Raw genomic sequence first — 21,181 nt, 5'->3', positions numbered from 1 at the left:
AACATGTATTATTTATTATTTTTTAAAAATTTGTTCTTAATTAAAAATACCATAAAATTTCAAAATTTACATTTATATTTTACAATTTTTACTCTTTTAACTTAATTTTATTTTTTATTTATAAAAATATTTTTTAAAGAAGTACTTGAAACACCTGGAAAAACACAAAAAAAAAAACACCGCCAAAGTTTTGCCGAAAAATTATCAGGCCGCCTAAATATGGTCGGAAAAATTTACGGCTGGGACAATTAATTCTTGTCAATAGTGCAGGCAATATCACGGTCATCACTTGCTATTGCATAGTTGACTTTCTTGACTTTTTATATGTTTTTGGAATTTTTTTTAGTATTTTTCAATGTATTTTTTTTATTTTTATAACTGTTATGTATGAATGTTTTTAAGTATTTATTAATTGTATCTTGATTTTTTTTGAATCTACGTTTTGTATAATTCCGACTTATCGAATTACTGAAAATAAACCAAAAATAAATCTGATAAGTTTTATTTTATTTGGGTTTTTCCAATTTCGTTTTTTTGTAAATATTTTTTCTGAGTAGTTTTAAAAAAAATCCCAACTATATATTTTTTTTTAATTTAATTTGAATAGTGAATTCAAAAATTTAATTTTATCCTTTATTATTTTAACTATACTAATTATTATTACTATTCACTCCATTCAATAAAAAATTAATAATAAATTTAATGTCTCAAAATTTATTCTCAATCTCAAATATTAATTGAGATTTTTAAAATCTATAACTAATTATACTAAAAATATCTAAATAACTGAATTAAAAGTATTGTGGAAATTTAAATTAATAAATAAATAAATTTACTACTACTTTTTAGTACTTATATAAATTAAATTGTATTTAATTTATGAGATGAAAAAAATGTAAGTATATGATATTAAAAAGGATACGAAAATAAGAACGGAGTAACAAAAATTTCTCATTTTTTAATAAAATAACCGATGAACTGTAATTTAAATGATATTTACGCATGACAGATTTGTACTAACATCATTAAATTAATTTTTTTATACATGCACCAAAACTCTTCCCTTCCAATAATAAGGTATAGGGTAAAAAAAAAACTTTAGAGATTGCCTCAAAAATAGTTTAGTCTTTTTCTATTTTTCGTGCACAATTAAATCCTTACGGATTTTTTTATCGAATAAAAAGGCCCTTTCATTTATATTTCCATTAACTAATGATGTGGACTTAGGAAAAAGGTTCAAATCAGTTTTATATTTATGAAACAAATTAACACATTTTCAACCTCTCTTCCTTATCAACTCTAATTAATTAAAATTCTTATTGATATCAATTAAAAAATTAATTAAATCATTCTAAATCCAATTAAACCAAATAAAATACGATCAAATTTAATTAAATCAAACAAAACACAATTATTAAAAAATAAGTAAATTAATCAAAATATGATTAAATCAATCAAACCTAATTTATTAAATTAATAAAAACCCAAATAAATCAAATTTAATTAGCACCTATTCCGAAAACCGCTATCCTTTTTCGAAAATCACTGCCAGTTCCAAAAAGATTCTTTTAAAGGATTAAATTAAAATATATTGTAACTATTAAGGACATTTTTAAATTTCTTTCTTAAAGACATTTGACACCATTAACTGCCATTTTGAACGGAAAGATTTATTTGTTCAATAAAAAATTCGAACAAAAAAACTACAAGGATTTGATTGTGCCCGATAAAATAAGGGTTGAACTACACTTTTGGGAAAATTTCGAGGTTTTTTTTACCTTTTGCCCAATAATAATGAATAGATACAATAAAACCAATCATATATTCTAATATATATATATGATACTACTGTTGTTGATGATGTCTTGACATGAAAGATAAAAAATATTGGAAAATATTAATTGCAATTGGGAATTAGTGTTAGTACCTCACCTAACTAAAGGGGTGTGAATTATCAATATAATCAAGTTTTTTTTTTCTGATTATGAGGTGTTCTGAACGGGTTCCAATTATGAAACGGCACCTTTCAGCCTTCCACATTCAGATTAATCCCCACTCGAGCCGGGTAGGTCCCTTCCGGGAGGCAAAACTCTGGCCCCAAATTTTAAACGGCTGCATACATGAGTACGATTCAAACCCGCAACCTCACTTAAGCTAGAAGAGCGTCTTACCAACTCATCTACGCCCTGGGGTTATAATCAAGTTTTTAATATATACGATTAAGATAATATTGGGCTGACTTTATGATGATTGGATTAATTTCATTGTCAATTTGGCTTTCCTTATATGCATAAATTGACAAAAATCAGTATCCAAATTCCAAATCACAATCAATGGATGCTTGCCCTTGTCTTTGCTTAAGTGGATTTACATCCATGCATGTCTTATGAGAGCATAATACAGTTGGAAAATGATGTTTAGACATATTAAATGGATATTTTCCACGTGAATATAAATATTTTAGATCAGCAAAATAGACGAGTTCTTGACATTAACTTTATTAATTATCATTTTTCTGAATTTTGTTAGATTTATTTTATGAGGTTTTATTAAGCTGATTATTATATGTAAGATTAAAGCAATAAATAATTGAAAATATTGATCATGCCAAGAAGTGAGAAATGATAAGTTAGAAGAGTATTATATTTAGTTTGGTTTTGAAACAGTGTCTGATGTTTTATGGGATATTTTTTTGCTAAAAAAATTCATACCACAAGATATTTTATAATATAAAAAATTTTACTTGACTTTTTATGTCAAAAGTTAAAATCACATGATATTTAAATAAACTTCTTCCCAACAAATCAAAAATTTCTCTCTGTAAAATTTTTTTTTTCTAAAATTTTCTCACCTCCCTTTAAATACACAATTAAATTATTATTTTAAAGAGGTGGTTTTAGTTTTTTAGCCGAAAAACCACTCTCTACATTTTTTTTTTCGCTTTCTTCATTTATTCAATAAGATCTGTTTAGTTGCTTTTATAATAAAACTCTATTTTTGAAGCTCTTTTATTTTAGAGATTTAAAGAAACTATTTTTTTAGAGATTGTGTTTTTTTTGGTTGGAAAACCACCTCCTAATTTTAATTAGTAGGTCTCTTCAAAACTCTAACATTGAATTTTTTTCTTTCTCTTGAGTCGGCTATAAGGATCTTAATCCGATTAAGGCTGTTGGGGTCCTTAATTGGATTTACGCTCCTTAATTTGAAAAGTAGAAGGATTAGAGTCTTTTCTTTGGTATATGTTTAGATATTTGAAAAAACTAATTTTTTTTAAGATGTGGTTTTTAGGGGTCATCTCTAGTTTTAACTAGTAGTTTCTTCAAAATTTTAGAGTTGAGATCTTAGAAAAAAAAATTAGTTTGTAATTTTCTTCAAAAATCTAGAGTTTGTCATATTAGATCTATCTTTTAGATTTAAGATGGGACTTGAAATTTATGAAGTTTCAAGGATCGAACGGTTTCACGTACTAATCGAACGAGATTATAGTTAAGACCCCACACTTACGGAAACTATGTTCATTGTTGAGAGCCGAGTTGGCTACCTTTCGCGGAATTTCTGCTTGATTATTTTTAATTCGATTAATTTCTTTATTTGTATCTTTATATTTATATTGTTTTGTTTGATAAATTAAAGTTTGAATGATTTGAAAGTTCATAAGGTTGGTTGTATTATAATTTTTTTTGTATTTTAATTTTTTAAATGAATGAATCTATCTTTGAAAAAAAAAAAACTTATCCCTAATAAAAATATAAAAATCTGTTTATAAATATTAAAACTATTGAATTTTACATATATTAAATTTTATTTTCATACAAATACAATACTATGAATAATAAAACAAAATATTTGAATTCAATGAAAATTAAAATTCAAAACAAATAATGATTTATCTATAAATTCTATAACTATAGTTAAAATTAATATTTTATAATTTTATAATTATAATAAAAATATAAAATTAAAAGAATTGAAGTACTATATGTCACAGTTATATTTAAGATTATCTTTTTGAAAATAGATTTTTTTTTCCATCAGAATATGATTATCTAATTTTTATTATTTGTAGAAACAATCCCGAAATATTTTCTAGAAGTTTATGAAAGTTTTGAAAATTAAAATATTTATGAAATTAGAAAGCACACATTTTTAAGGTTTCTGTGCATCATAATATCCAACTGGTTCTGCATTTTTCAACTCAAATTATTTATGAATTATGAATTATATCATCTCAATAATATATTTAATTGAACCAACATATAATTTTCTGATAACTAATTTGATCAATTATTAAACTTTATCTTTCAATTGTTAATTGAAATGATGACAATCAGATTGAAAAGTTTAATATGGAACGTAATAGTTATTTATTTGAATATAGTGGTACAGTAGACAAACTGTATAAATGTTTTTCATTCTTGGGACTTTTTATTATAAATGAATATTACCTTTTTTTATTAACTTAAATAAAATGAAAGACAAAGAAATGTGATTCATGCTTAATGCATACTTTCACGGGTTTGCATTGGTTTAGTTAAGTTTCCACAGGACTAGCGCATAATTGGTTTGTTGTACGAATAATATGGCGCAACGGTTGTAATCAATAATTATTCGTTAGTTGGTCTCTAAATTAAAAAAGAATATATATATATATATATATTTTGAATTCAAGTTGATATATAATGGGAATAGCATTTTGTCTTTATAGTCTTCATTTGTTTGAGAAAAGGTATGAAGATGGATCCCTCATCCAAGTTCCACGAAAGTTCCTTCAACAATTCTTTATTATCGTCAAAATTCATTGTTATTCTTCAGTAAAGAGCCAATTTGATTTTTGAATTTATAATCAAGAACTCATTTTCTGTTATTTTAATTAATTAATATATTTTATTTTATATCAAACAAAAATAATATACTCCCTCCGTCCTAATAGATTTGTTCATTTTACATTTATCACACAGTTTAAGAAAACATAATTATTATTATGGAACTTATAAAATTTTCACTACTTTTCTTATTATACCCTTATTTAATGTAGGGTCCATTTTCAATCTACTTTATTAGTAGAATTTAAATAGGGATAGAATAGGAAAATTGGTTTTTTAAATTGTTACTTTTTGAAAGTGTACAAGAGTTTTGGGACAATTTTTTTTTGACAAAGTGGACAACTCTATTGGAACGGAGGGAGTACTTTTTTTAGTTAATTAAAAATAAAACTAGGTCATTTTATTTTCAAACTTTGTTTTGTACATTTTTGTTTTTAATTGATAGAAAATTAGAGAGTATTATTTTTTATTGATTAAAATGGTTGAAAATAAATTTTTTAATTTTGAATTACAAATTCTGGGATCAAATTGGACCTTTATTTCACATATTTTTAACACACTTAATTTAGCTTTAGTCTCAGAGTGCCGACGCTTTAGAGATACGATCAGACAATTTAAGGCAGCTTCTGGTCAGAGCGTGAATTTTGACAAGTCCGAAGTTATGTTCAGCTTCGGTGTCCCTTAGCTTATCCGCGGATCAATCCAACGGGTATTGGGTGTCCATATTGGGGAGAAATTTAACATGTATATAGTCATGCCAACCTTGGTCGGAAGAGCCAAGAAGCCCATTTTCTTTCTCCACGACATGTTGGATAAGAGAATTTCTGGGTAAAAGTGAAATTCCTTTCGAAGCAGGTTGAGAGGTTCTCATTAAATCGATAGCCCAATCAATTTCCACATGCATAATGAGTTGTTTCGATCTACCTATCTCCTTTTGCAATGAGATGCAAATCTCTATTTTTCATTTTTTTCTTCTAAAGTGGGTCTGAAGAGAAGCGTAAAATTCCTTGGGTCAGTTAAGGCGAAGAAGTATGGTGGTCGGGGTTTCCGTAATCCGAGGGCTTTTAATTTGGCCATGCTAGCTAAGCAAGCATGGATGCTGATTCAATCCCTTAGTTTGTTGTGTAGCAGAGTCTTTAAAGCGAAGTATTTTCCTATGCAGAATTTCTTGCAAGTTACAACCACTCGTAATTTATGTTTCGTTTGGCAAAGCTTGCTTGCAGGTAAAAAAGTGATCGACTCGGGGATAGCTTGGAGGATGGGGGATGGGTGGTTTGCGAATGTCAAGAGTGACAACTGGATTGTGTCGTCTCACAATCTGAAGCCTGTTGGGCAGGTTAATGTAGAGGATGTCTGTGATGTGAGCTTCTTTATCGATGCAGATCTAAAGCGGTGGGATGTTGAGAATTGAATAATGCATTTACTTCTCATGTGGTGACTGACATTCTGCAAAATTCCATTAACCGTCGGTTACCGCGGTATAAGCTAATTTGGCCTCTCAATAAATTGGGAGTTCACTCGGTTAAGTCGGGTTATTATAGAGTGGTCAGCTTGTTACAAAAGTCGAGGACCAGTCCCTTAGATATGCTAAATGAAGCGGGTTATGGAGTAAGATATGGAGTTGTGATGCTCCGCCTAAAGTGAATCATTTCTTTTGGAGGATTTCTCATAACTCTTTTCCATGCAACTCTAACCTGGCCAAGAGGAAACAGCCCATCTATAATATTTTCCCGAGATGTAAAACTCATGAAGAATCGCTGCTTTATTATCTGAAAGAGTGCGAAGAAGTTTGAGGGTTGTGGATTTTATCTCCGTTTAATCTGAGAGTGGATCAATTTTCCATAGGTTAGTGAGCAAGTGGATGGTTTTCATGTTTAGTGCGCTTAAAAGAGAAGAGGCTCAACTATTCTTATTGAGCCTTTGGGCTATTTGAAATGATCGGAACGATATCGTGTTTGAGAACTGCCGCTTTCCTCCCCTAGTGTTGTTCAACAGGCTTTAGTCCATGCTCATACCCGTGTCTGTCAAGGAGAAAGCAGCGGTGTCTGCTTTCGGCCAGTTTGGCGGCCCCCCCAAACTGGAGTTTTGAAAATCAACTCAGATGCAGAACTTTCTGCCGAGAAAAAGTTAGCAGCAGTTACTGCAGTGTGTCAGGACTCTACAAGAGTTGTTCTTTGCTGCAGAATTATTGTTTTGCATGGGATTATTAATACAGAAATTGCAGACGCGGAGGCTAGGTTGCATATCTTGAAAGGACTTCCGTTTTCCAAGCTGGTTAGTGAGCGGATTCGCTGGGTGTGATTAACAGGTTCCGCTTTCCTCATAACACTATGGACTCTACTCAACTTTTTGTTGAAGACTGCATCGTTAGTTTCAATGCTAAGGGGGTGACTTTTAATTATACGAGAAGAGATTGTAACCATGTAGCTCATTCTTTAGCTAAATAGACATTTTTATTAGTAAAGATTGCATATTTGATGGGTACATTCCGTAGTCAGTCAATAAGCTTGTATCTTTGTTTTTCAGTAGCAATAAAATTGCAATCTTTCTCTTTAAAAAAAAACCCACATAATATATATCTTATTTATATGATAGTCTTATTTTTTTTCTTTAGAAGGTTGGTTCACAAGTCCACATCATTCTCTCCTGTTATGTTAAATAACAAATATAGTCATTGTTTATAAACTTTCCGCAATTCCAATCCACTAAGATTGGAAACATGCATACCACTAGAGAAATTAGAAAATCAAGGAAAGAAGAATAAAAAAGGGAAAAAAATGGATGATTGTACAAACAAAAGTAATTAGGAAAGATAATAAAGCAATTAAAATAAAATCGTCGATACGAATTCCTCCATGATAATATAGTAATGAAAATTTTAGGTCTCATTTCACTATAATTTTATTATGTTATTTATCTTACTAATTTATTTTAATTTAATGAAATACTTAAAAGTTAATTTAAATGAAACAATGTCCTAGTATTCATTTTGGGTTATAATTAATTTGATTATAAGTCTCTCTACTATGAAAAGAACTTAATGATGAAATTGTCATTATATTCGTTACTCAATTTAGGCATTAATCATATAAAAGTACGCTCTCTTTTTTATATTTGTTTTCATTTATATTTTAAATATTTTAAATTTTTAAGATTATCAATATTAGAAAAAAAAATCAATTTACAATCACTTATAGTCATTTTTTCAAATATGTGTGATTCTTTTTATTTTTGTTTAGTTTACATGAAAATGTAAATAATTTTTCTTATATCCAAAATTAAAATGGATCGAAAAGAAAATTTTACCATCAAATTATTTTTATATTGTGGTTTGGCTTAATTTGAAAAATTTAATTTGTTTTATATTTCAATTTGGTTAAGAAAAAACGATTTTTTTTTTCTATTTAATTTGATATTATAAAAAAAATCAGATATTATAAACTAGTTTTGAACATTAAAAAAAAATCAGTGAAGCTGTAATATAAATCAAACCTAAATAAACGATCTAACAACTTATCGAACCTTATATATAAAATAAATTTGTTTCAAATTTTGAATTCTATTTTTTAAAATTCCGATTTTGCCATCTAAACTTGTACAAAAAGAAGTATGTGATGTTGGATCTTTTTAACTCAATTTTCACATGTATGCATCAAACCAAAATAAAATGGAGCAAACGAGTTAGTTATACTTACATGCTGTTCATTAAATAAAGACAGCACTTCCGAGTACTGTTTCTTTGATATTTAAATTAAGATTTCAGACAATCCGGCCACCGTAACAATCTTTGATGGTTAAGTTAAAAAATGTGATACACATGATATATAAAAGTACATGTTTGGTATTAGAATTTACAAGTTAATTCTCTTTCTGTATCAAATTAATAGACAGCCTTATTATTTTTGATGTTTTAATGAATAAACCGCCTATTTTTAGCAAATAATCTTTTTAACTCTTAGTAAATTGTATAATTATCCCAAATGAACTAATTTTTTCATATTCTAATATAAAATACATCAATACAGAAACTAATGATCATTAATATGCTTTATATATATAAAATCTTATAAAAGAATAAAATCAAAAAATTTATTAATCTAACCATTTTTTTAATTCATGTGTTTAACATATAATATATTAATTTCAACTTTTTAAATTAATTATTTATTAAAAAAATATAAGGAAATTTATATTATTTTCACTAAAATTTAAAATACTTTTTATCTTATCCAGTATTGAAATTTAAAGCTCAAAAGAAAATTAGTGAATCAAACCTAACATTAAAAGATTATTGCACAAGTATAATCCAATTAATTCAAAAGGTTTCTGAATGATTATTATAGCAGTTGATACAATCAAATGCAGAAGAAACATCAAAAACAAAAAACACACATAATATCGTTTTTAATCGAAGCGATCGATCGATGTTATTTTTGCAGTATTAGGGTTTAATTAATTAAAGAAACTCCTTGTCCTGAAAACTTTTGATGCAGTCATCAAACATCTGTTCTATTGTTTTGAAATGAGAGAACCCTAACTCAGAAATCTTAGTTGTGTCCATGCTATGAAGCTTGTTGTCTCCTTCTTGGCTGCTACATCTGTAATAATATATATTACAGCAGATTAATTAGTGCAAAATTTTAATTAATACAAGAAATATAACGGTTTAAATTTTTTAATTAGTGCATGATTTTAATTAATACAAGAAATATAACGGTTTAATTATGTATACTAACTTGTTCTCATAAGGATAAGAGGGATATTTGGCCTTGAGCATCTCTATTATTTGTGACCAATGAGCTACTGAGCTTGAGCAAATTAGCCTGCCTGATGCTTTACTTTCCTCCATTGCTAGAATGTGAGCGGAAATTACATCATCTATGTGCACAAATCCGACGGCTGTGTTTGGATATTCGCTTCTCAAACCTAGTTCATCATATACTTGGATTAAAATTATCTATAACAACAATGCCAACTACAACAAGCCGTGACTAAAAAATAAGACTGGACCAGCCGGTTAGATCGATTGAACCTGAAATGTTTTGGTTGTTTGGTCTGATTTACTTTTAAATTAAAAATATGGTTGAATCGGCTGTTCTGGAGTGAACTGCTAGTTTAATCAGTTAGACTGTAATTCATATATAAACTCAGCCAGTTGAACCGATAGTTGAACCAAAAATAGGTTGCAATAATGGTTAAAGTGAGAGCTGGTGCTCACTAGGTTGAACCAGATAAATCAAGAATTTGTGGTTTTATCGGTTCGACCTCCATTTCGGTTTGAAAACACACAATAGTTCTGCACACAATGTGTCCAGAACTATTCAGCCCGCCTTGGCCCGATCCACATGAATAGAACTTCAATATTTAAGTTAGAAATGCTTTATACCCACCTATTTAATCCATTTTTAACTCTTCTTACGTGATGAGGTGTCATTCGTTCATTTTTTAAAAAAAAATATATATCTCAAAAATACAGAATTTAATCTATCCACTCTTTCACTGACACGTCAGACGCTACAAAAAAGTTGATTAAAAGAGGTGGGTTATATAGCATTACTCATTTAAATTTTACATAGATCTATATAAAAATATGACTCGAAACCGCTTATGGTCGAATTTAAATAATAAATATTACACCCAAACCTATAGGAGAGCATCGATCAATTCAATTAGAGACCGACAAATATTAGGGAAGTTAAATTATTTTATCTTTTTAACTAAATCATCCAAAATAATATATAAATTTAAAATTGAACCGATGTTTTTAGTTGGTTAATTAGGTTTCACAGATAAAAATAAAAAAATTAAAAACAAATTCAGTTAATTCAATTAATAATTTTTTTAAAAAAATTCAACTATCAAACCAATTTTGTCTTTTAAAGAGAACCAATGAATCTGTTAATTTGGTTTAATTAATTTGTTTCGGATCCCTTCCTAAACTTAGTCCGCACCATATTTGGATCCAGCCTCATCTCATCAAAGCCCATGATCATATAGCTAAAGTTTAAGTCAGAACTTAATTGGTAAACATGTTTGATTTATGTAGACCTTTCTAAGGGTCTACATACCAATTTGGCCCATCCAAGCCTGCCTATTTTGGGCCGAACTTGAACATGACTCAAGCCTGGCCCGATCCTAAGCCCAAAAAGATCTGTTAGTTTAAAGGCAGGCTTGAACTTTCTATTACTGAAAATCCAATGTAGGCTCACATTAGCCCGGTCTAAACCCGTATAAAAACTACAAACAAGCTGGACTCGGAAAGTAAATGTCAAGTCCGAATCAGATTCGAATCGGGCTTGAACTTGCGTTTAGAATAATCAAGCCCGTCCAAGCCTGGACCACAAACAAGTCTAGATTTATGTAATAAACAGTGTGCAAATAACCTTTAATCATGGCAAGTATAAGGAGCAGAGTACTGGTAGGCTGTGGTGCAAGCAACGGACCAACAACAAAAGATGGGTTAACCACAACAAGATCAATCCCCTTCTCCTTTGCAATTCTCCAAGCCTCTTCCTCAGCTAGAGTCTTTGCATACGCATACCATAGCTGCAATCAATCAACATTTATTTCAGCAAAAAACTCTCTTACTAATTTGTAATTGAAAATGCAAATAAATTGATGAAAATCGAACATTGTAGCGCTTGCAATAGTCCGGATCGCTCCAATGCGACTCGTTAAGAGGAGAAACTTGTTCAGCATCGTATCGGTATCGTATTGAAGAGCAAGACGACGTAAGTACTACTCTTTTTACGTTTGTGCAAGAGCTCAGAACATTCTTGGTGCCATTGATACATGGATTGATCAAAGTTTCCTGCATTTTTTATTTATTTTAGTGTGCATAAATCTCTGTATTAATTAATTATAATTTGGTTTATAATAAACCACTCATATTAGATCAAAATTACTATTTTTTCTTCTTCTGAATTTTAGTTATCTTTTGACATTTAGACTGTTAAATAAATAATTAAAACCCCATTATAAGTTGTTTCAATTGCATGTAGAGATGTTAAAAAATCGAATCAAATCAGAAAATTGAGTGAAACCAACTAATTCAATTTGGTTCGATTTGATATTATAAAAAACTTTTGATTCACTTATGTTTGTTTTTGGACATAAAAAAATTCTGCTAACTTTAGTATAATCAAACCAAAAAAGTTAGACATATCAACTAGATTAGTGCGGTTTAAAATTTTCATTTTTACGTTCGGGTTTCTATAAAAAGAAAATATAAAAAAAATTTTATTCGGTCCAATTCAGTTCAAACTGAATGCTTTCCCTTTGCTATATGAAATTTAAACAATTTCTTTTTTTAGAATGAAATGAGAAAATAGTATTTTTGACCTAATTTTGCTGATAAAAATAATTATCCCAAATCAATTTACAAACATCTTTAACCATATATAACAAAATTTTCTTATAATTAATAACTCAGTAAACAATTAAATTAAATTAAAGTGTAAATTAAGTCTAGCAGAGATGGTTTTGTAGGGAATTTTTTTTTTAAAACTAAGCGATACTAATTAATTAACCTGAATATTATGATCATAAGGGACGAGCACAGGGGAAGCAGTATGAAAAACTCCATCAACACCATGAATAGCCTCATCAAAACTTCCAGCAACCAACAAATCAGCTTTCATAATCTTTAATCTTTCTTTAGCTCCACTAAACTTTTTTAGAAATCCAACTTTTCCATCATCCTCTAAAAAATTATCACATAAGAATTAATTAAATTTATTTGATGAATAAAAAATATATTAAAACATAAAAAATTAATTAATTAACATAACATTAATTTTAATTAAGTAGAAGCATATAGTATAATTATTAGTACCTGGATTTCTCACTGTTGTTCTTACAGTATGACCTTTTTCTAACAAAGATTTAACTAAATAAGCTGCTATGAACCCTGTTCCACCTGTTACACAATATTCAGGCATTTTTCTCTAACTTTATCTCTCACTTTTGTCCAAATTAATTGTTGGTTATATATGCACGTATCCATGTCTATATATACACATAGTAAAAATAAATTAATTTGTACAAAATTATGATCACAATTTTTCCGTGAACAAGGAATTATTACAGTTTGGTCCGTAAATTTATAATTTGTGTGGATTATTTCCAAATAGTCAATGAGAATGTAAAGAGTTTAATTGGTGAGAATGATATATTTTCATCTGTTAATTTATTTTTTTGGAATTAATTAACCCATAACATAAAAAAAAATTATTAAAAATTAAGCAATTATTTAATTTTATCGAAAGCTGTATAGTATTAGATTATTATTTTATAGTTTGATGACAGAGTTTTAAAGTAGACTGTTCTTTCAAAATTAATTAATTTTTGCATATACATATTTATCATGCAAAGTTTGATCTTGTTTGTTTGATGTTTCCTAATGAATTTGAAAAAGATTGTTGAAGGCAGATGATTCATTCATTTCATGCAACTTGTTTCTACTTCAATTTTTTTTTGTTATCTAATTACATTTCTTCATTTACTAAATGTTGAACCTAACAGTATTTGTTTTGGTTTTATGGACCTTTCTATTGTAAGGAAAACAGATTATATTAAGGCGCCATTTGATTTGTCAAAAAAGAAGAGAAGAATGGAAAATGTGAATGGATGATTTTCATTGTTTGTTTTATTAAAAATCATCAGGTGAGTTGGTAAGACGTAAATAAGTTGGAAAGACGCTCTTGTGACTTAAGTGAAGTCGCGGGTTCGAACCGTATTTATGTATGCAGCCGTTTAGAACTTGAGATCAGAGCTTTCCCTCCTAGAAAGAACCTACCCAACTCGAGTGGGGATTAGTCTGGACATGGAAGGTTTAAAGATGCCGTTTTATAGTTGAAACTCGTTCAGAACACCTCATGGCCTTAACAAAAATATAATAATCAAATAGACAATGAGAATGGAATTACCCTTCCAATGAGGAATTTTTTAGATTTTTGTTCCCCCTTAAAAGGGGAAATTCTGATTTTGTGTCCCAAGGCATAAAAGTTTTTATGTCTGGGATCCACCCAGTCCACAATGGGCCATTGCGGGCTTCACTAAACCAGCTAATTAGTCAGCTAGATTAGTGACTAAAGCAGCCCGCAATGGCCCATTGTGGGCTGCTTTAGCCCCAATGATTGGGGAGCTTCTCTCCCCAATCATTGGCAGCTTATTTTTTCTTAATATTAATTTTTTTATTCAATAATTAAAAATTAAAATATTATAAATAAAAAATATTTAAGTTGTATTTTAATTTTGATAATTATATTAACTGTGTCAAGCGTTTTTCGTCTAATATGAGAACAATAAAGATAAATTAATAATGTATTATACATAATTATAAAGAAATCATACAAAACAATTAAAAGTAACCGTACATAAATTAATAGTGCATACACATAAATATTTGTACAACAATTATAAAACTACTGAGTATAGTCTGATCTATCTGAACTCCGTAAGTTTGTCCTCATGCCGTAACCCTTATTCACACGCCGACTCATCTGGATATCAGTCAATCGGCGGTAACATCTTCCATCTAGGCCGGTGCTTCTCTTGCTACTATCGCCGTATGGACTGTCCACTTCCTCAGTCTCGTTCTCATCAAGGACATCAGGAGCAGGAGGCTGTAAGGAGGGGTCCAACCCTAACCCCAGAGAAAAAGAAGGAGCCTGCAATCCTAGAAGCTCACCAAACGGTTGTGTGCCCTGATCCAAATTGTAGATCCAAGGGTCATCCATAGTAAAATGCATATGGGAGGGACTCTGAGTCGGACTAGAAGAGGAGGCTGGATCTTGACTGGGCGGCGTTGGAATGTAGCCCTCAAGAAGCCGAGACCGTTGTGAGGGGGGAGTGGCCAGGGAGGTAAAGTTCCAAGAATCATCATATACCGGAACGGTCGGCAAATATGGAGGTGTCTGAGGCGGAGGTTCCTGAAACGGGGTAAAAGCGGAACCCGGATGCTGGGAAAACTGCGGAGGAGGCGTTGCTAGCGGAGTAGTATAATCCGTCTGCCCAAATGACGGGTCTACATAGGGTACAGACGAAGGTGGTACTGCAAAAGACGAAGCTAGTGGCCACTGGGTCTGCGCTGAGGTGCTCCTATGATACTGCATAGACCCATGATATTGCCGGATGAAATTCTCGGTATCCCCAAATAAGTCGGCCTGAAAAAAATGGTATTTATAATTATGGGGAATCACCATTCCCCCTACTTCCATAGACTTTTCATTCCTTTGAGAATCAAAATTTAACTAATAATTTAATAATAAATATTTTAAAAAATAAAAAATATTTTTTTAGAAAAAATAGAAAAACAATTTAAAAAATAAAAAATAATTTTTATTTAAAAATTTATAATAATAAATAATATTTTAAAAAACATTACACAATCTTATCCATTCGCATTCCTACATAAATTTATTGAACCAAACAAGATATGAAAACAATCATTCTCATTTCCATTTCCATTTCCATTCCGATTTCGAATGTTGAACCAAAAGGCCCCTAAATAATTATCTTTCATTGTAATTTTAGAATTATTCTATTGAAATATTTGAATAAAATAAATGTTTTCTTTTTTCTTTTTGAATTTAAAATTTGAGAATGTAGCTTGTTGGTTTACAATGGGCCAGCCTAACATGGACTGAAACAACAAAAAAAGCTTGACACAATTAATATAATTATAAACTGAAACACACAAAATCAAAAGACTCTTATAAAAATACTTAAAGTTTTAAAAATATTTACAAAAATAGATGTTGACTTTTTTCATTTATAACTCTCCATCGTCTAGTTGGACGTCAACCTCTAGTTATCCTTCAACGTGCCCAAATTTTCCCCCGAGCCCTACCAATGGGGTCAAGACTCGAGTCAAATCTTCCTTTTTCAATCCCACTCTGTTGAACACTTCCATCGTCATCATGTTGACCGAGCTCCCAGTGTTAACTAGCATTCTGAACACTGCAAAGTTGTTCAATCTTCTCGCTACCACTAATGCTTCTTCATGTGGAAGGGCTAAACCGCAGTCGTTCATCTCCGAGAAAGATATCTTCTCAAATTTTCTTACATCTAGTGCTCCTAGGCTCACCGAATAGACCGTTCTTGCCGCCTTCTTCCTCGTTATGTTACTATCGCCTCCTATGATGCTGCCAATTATAACATTCACCACACCTGCTGGTTCTGGCATCCGTCTCCTTGGGGCCTCTCCTGATTTCTGTCTTCTTTTCTCTCCCTTTTCCGGTCATTCTCTTGATTTCTGACTTTACCCTCCCTATTGATAAATTGGGAGAGTGAACCTCTCTCAATAATATTCTCTATCTCCTCCTTCATGCACCAGCATTCGTCAGTGGTGTGTCCGCTATCTCTGTGGAATTCACAGTATTTGTTGTTGTCTCGTATGTGTGGTGTGGCAGAGTTCATCTTCTTTGGACACTTCCTTCTCTCTATTATCTGTTACCCAAAATGATACATTTGTTCTTGTGGTATTCAAGGGCGTGTACCACCTGTCTTCGTCTTTCTTACACTTGCCACTGCATAGGTCATTGGACTTCTTTCCATATCTTCTCTCTAGGGGGGATCTCTCGTCAGTCCTCCCTCCGTGTTTGATGGTGATCTCTCTCTGCCCTTCATCTATCCGAATTTGCGTATGAGCAATAGTCATTAGTGTCAGAATGATTTTAGAGACTTCGCCAGTAGCTCCTTTCTTTGATCGAAGTTTGTAGTTTCGTTCAACATCGCCGTGTAAACAATTTCTTGGCTTAGATCTTCTATCTGCATCACCTTCTTGTTGAATCTTTCCACATACTTCCTTAATGTTTCACCATCCCTTTGCATGATTACCAGAAAATTCATTGACAACTTCTTCTAGGGGATGCACTCTACGAACCTCGCCTGGAATAATCTCGAGAACTGCTTAAAAGTGAATACTAAACTTGATTTGAGGCTTTGGTACCACTCCAGAGACGATCCTTTCAACGTAGCTGGAAACAATTTGCATAGGACATGGTTCAGACTGGTCTGGACATTGATCACTGTCTAGAATTTGTGTACATGGCTTTTGGGGCATCGGTACCGCCGTACGACTCCAGGTTTGGTGGATATTTGAACTTCTCCAGAAACCCGTGGGAGATGATGAAATTGACCAAGGGTGAGTCACTACGTAGGGATATTATCCACATCGTCACATATTATCCCTAACCTTCTTATCACTTGCCGTACTTTCTCCTCTATATGCTCTTCTTCTCCTTCGGAGTTGGGCTCTCCTCCCATCCAAGGTTCGTCGTCTGGAATGGATATCGACAGACTCTATTTTGGTACTGATCCTCCGAGTGGTTGTCCAATATGCATCGACTTCTTCCCTTTGTCGGCTGGGGTGTCTGGATTATGAACATGTGGCTTTTCTCAAACCGAAGCTTGAGACTGTTGGGACATGATTTGTTTGATATCTTTCAAGAGACTGGTAATCCTGTAAAAGCTTTAAACATGGCTTGATTTGTCATTGGCTCCTCCTCTGACACTCTTTTAGTGGCTCCAATTGTCGAATTCACTTGTTTAGTAGATTGTGGGTCACTTGTCTCCCCTTCTTCACTTTCTGGTGGAAAAAAGTTCAGCTTGGTGAGCCCTGTCCTACTACTCCGTCACTGACTGGCGGAGGTACATCGTCTCCGGGAACATCCATCGTAAAATCATAATTTTTAAAATTTATCTGAATGGAACAATGAAACAATAAGTTTGACGCTCACCGCACCAAATGATATAAGTAAGAAATTCCAAGATCGCCTCTTTGTGTCTTCCTGCACAAAGAACAATAAACCTCGAAGGACCCTAGGCTGATGTTGCCTGAAAGCCACTCCGATGCTTAAATCAGTAAGGAATGTATGGTTAAAAATAAGGCTGACAAATGTTTTTAGGCTAATAAAATAATTGCCTCCTCATGCACCGGTCAGGCGGTATTTATAGGCCCTTCATGTCCGATATTGTGTCTTAGAACATTGTTTTGCTCTATCATCTATTCGTGTAAGGCCACGTTTGCCGATATTCTCGCTTAGTGAAAATGAGGGGCAACTTCGCCCAATATACTTAGTCAGGCTAAGCAGGTCATATGGAGATTTTTCCTCGGATAGTTTGCTCGAGACGTTACTATTATCAGGTCGGTATCAGGTAGTTACTTATCTTTTAGCTGTACATTGTTTTGATCTTTTTTACCCCAAAATTGATATATACATCAATGTGATAGTTATAGATAACATAATTTCCACAAATAGAACATTCTACAAAGTTGATATTTTATTTTCTGCACTTGAGATGCATACACAGATAAGTCCTATTCGCGATGGAATTTTTTTAGTGGTTGTTATTGTAGTTATTACTACGGAGACTTCTTTTAAAATAGTTTTTATAACGTAATATGCACATTATTTAATATGTTATAAATATTATTTATTAAATATTTATAATTATATTAATTTTTAATAAGAACTGTATGTATATTATTAAAGTACTTAGTTTTCAAGATTAATTTAAACTGTAATTATTAATAATAAATAATTGATTAAATATTTTAAAATTTTTTAATCTTAAATAGCACTTTATTAAAATTTTGAAAAATCAAAATGTTACAGTGATTTTTTGTTATCGTGCGGGTACGCTACTATTTTTTCCGTTTCCATAGAGTTGCCCATTTTTTTTATATCTTTTAAACTATAATTTTTATTTATTTTTAATAAATAATAAATTTTTAAAAATATTATTTTTATTTAAAATTCATTAATTAGCTAGTATTTATTGATATTTATAAATAAGTAAAAATTAGTGGCACATTAAAATAAGAGTATAATAGAAAAATTTAAAAACAACATTAAAATTCATAGTATTAAATGTATCTTTTTAAACTGTATGATGATGATAAAATAGACAAGTCTATTGGAACCGAAAAAGTATGTAGATGAGTTGGTAAGGCGCTCTTCTATCTTAAGTAAGGTCGCGGGTTCGAACCGTACTCATGTATGCAGCCGTTTAAAACTTGAGGTCAGAGTTTGCCTCCCGCAAAGGACCTACACGGCTCGAGTGAGAATTAGTCTGAATGTGGAAGGTTTAAAGGTGCAGTCTCATAGTTGAGATCCGTTCAGGAAACCTCATGGATCCTGTACCAAAAAAAAAAAGAAAAAGTATTATTTAAAAAGAGAAATTGAAAAATAGGAAAAATATTTCTAATTGAAGTCTTCTTCCTACTCTCTATCCCCTTTACCTCTCACAACTTCACTCACAAACCCTAGCCACATCCTCTTTTAGGAGGCGGGCTTGGCTATTTTTTTTTTGTCAAATCACCTCCCTAAATTTTAAATTTCGCTAAACATGCCATTTCCGCAAATCATATTCTTGTTTTATTTTTTTGTTTTCATTATAATTATTCTACCAAAAAATGGTTTATTTTTACCCTTTATGGATACTAATTTCTTCTTCATTTGGGTTTCTTGCGTTCGGCATTTTTCGGTGTCTTCCCCGGCATTTTTGGGCGTCTCCGGCGACTTTCTCTCCATCTTCCGGTATCCGCTTCGGCATTCCTAGTATATTTTGGCGCATTCAAAGTTTATTTTTATAGATTTAAATGTTTGCAACTTATTATTGGATATTTATTGCTGCAGATCTATTTATTTTATGTTATAATTTTTAAATTTATAAATTATAATGTTATTTGTAATGTATTTAGGTGATTTTTAGTGTGTTTTTTTAGAATTCATCAAACTTCATTAATCGAATATGAAACAGTTATATTTGTAAGAAATTCAGGAAAATTCGAACATTAAACCCGATGACCAGACATGGAACAAACAACATGCTGCCTGATTCGCAGATCTATTTACGAAAATAAAAAATAGATTATCTAACTTTTTCGCTAATAAAGTGTCATTTTCGCTCAATTTTTCCAATCACCCGCAAAACTGATCTATAAAATCAGAAACTACAGTCGTGACATCAGATACAACCAACACATGAAAACCCTTCATAAAAAAGGGACAACAACCTTTCACATAGAAAGGACAACAAACTTTCATATAGAAAGGACAAAATAAAATTCTCAAAACAAACAAACAAAATATAATATAAAAAAAATAAAAAAAATGCTATAATCCATGAATGATTTCATTTTTGTTGTTGAAAGATCTCCAATTTATCTGCGATTCTTAATTTATGAAAATTTGAATTTGATTTGCGTTTCGTCGATAAATGTTAATCCATCAAGAAAAAAATGAAAAAAAATATGCCTACTTATTATACTATATGAAACTAAAATAACATAAAAAAAATGGTTACAGTCAACGGCATACCTAAACCATTGACGACAGCCGAAGAAAAATTAAATTTAGGCCATAGACGGCTAGAGTTCTTTTAGAGAAAAAGGAGAAAAAAGAGGCTAGCATTTTTTGTTTAGTATAATTCCATATTATAGTTATGGTGATTTTTAGTGGTTATTATAGCTCTATTCAATGATTGTATTTCTATAGTTTTCATCATTTTTTTCAAAATAGTTTATTAATGTGTTGAGGAATTGATCATGTAATTTTTAGGCCAAATGACAACAAAAGCCAAAATTTTAATGAAAGTTTCACAAAAGTTTAAACCTTTCAATTTTATCTAATTTGTCCTGAAATATATGATTTTATTTCAATTTTGTCCAACTACTCAATTTTACTTATGTGGCGCTGATGATGTGTGAAAAATTTAAATTTTTGTGAAATTTTCACGAATAATTTAGTTTTTTTATATTTAGCCTAATTTTTAATATAATAGTAAAAGTTTTAGTCTTTTGTAAAAAATAAAATAAAATTGAGAGGCCCATACATGTGGTTCTTAATAATTAGTTTTTTTTGTTTTTTTTTTTTATCAAAAGCTAAAAGAAAGAAATTATTGGTGGGAGTAGAACTTGGGTAACTTAGTTGAAGAACAAAGGATCAAATCGCCCCCTCAACTTGGCACGAAATATCGAATAAGTCATTTTCGCCGTTTTTGGTACAAACTAACCCATAACTTGCATTTTCATATCAAAAAACCCGCAACTTGCATTTTCGTATCAAAAATATCCCTCTGACAAAAAAGAGAGAGTGAAATTTACTAATTATAATTATTAAACTTAATTAATTCTAACTAAATCCTAATTAAACACATTTAAATCCTATGTAACACTAATTGAATTTAATTAAAACTAAATAATCCTAATTCTAACACATCGAAAACCGCCGCCCACCACCACCGAAATTCGCCTATTTGTTCATCCCAAAGGGGACAAACTCATTTTGTTCATCCCTTTTGGGATGAACAACGTGTGTTCATCCCAGCGTGTGTTCATCCCAAAAGGG

At 30.9% G+C, this 21,181-nt stretch overlaps 1 protein-coding gene across 1 annotated transcript; it reads right to left on the bottom strand.

The window, feature by feature from the left end:
- Positions 1–9,083: 9,083 nt before the first annotated feature.
- LOC126671622 (tetraketide alpha-pyrone reductase 2-like) lies at positions 9,084–12,814 on the bottom strand. The gene is made up of 6 exons (XM_050365403.2): positions 12,658–12,814; positions 12,353–12,525; positions 11,455–11,634; positions 11,207–11,369; positions 9,560–9,749; positions 9,084–9,421 (listed from the first exon to the last, which is right to left on the bottom strand). The coding sequence occupies exons 1-6, from the start codon at positions 12,761–12,763 to the stop codon at positions 9,280–9,282; spliced, it is 954 nt and encodes a 317-aa protein (XP_050221360.1). The 5' UTR covers positions 12,764–12,814; the 3' UTR covers positions 9,084–9,279.
- Between the last annotated feature and the right edge of the window lie 8,367 nt (positions 12,815–21,181).

The sequence above is a fragment of the Mercurialis annua genome, linkage group LG3 (assembly GCF_937616625.2).
Source record: "Mercurialis annua linkage group LG3, ddMerAnnu1.2, whole genome shotgun sequence".
Taxonomy (NCBI): Eukaryota; Viridiplantae; Streptophyta; class Magnoliopsida; order Malpighiales; family Euphorbiaceae; genus Mercurialis; species Mercurialis annua.
This window is presented reverse-complemented; position numbering and strand designations above follow the sequence as displayed.

Coding starts and splice junctions, on each gene's coding strand:
- LOC126671622 (XM_050365403.2), bottom strand. CDS start 12,763: ATGCCTGAATATTGTGTAACAGGTGGAACAGGGTTCATAGCAGCTTAT. Junction 12,526..12,657: donor AACAACAGTGAGAAATCCAG/GTACTAATAATT, acceptor ATAATTTTTTAG/AGGATGATGGAAAAGTTGGA. Junction 11,635..12,352: donor CTTATGATCATAATATTCAG/GTTAATTAATTA, acceptor TAAAAAATGCAG/GAAACTTTGATCAATCCATG.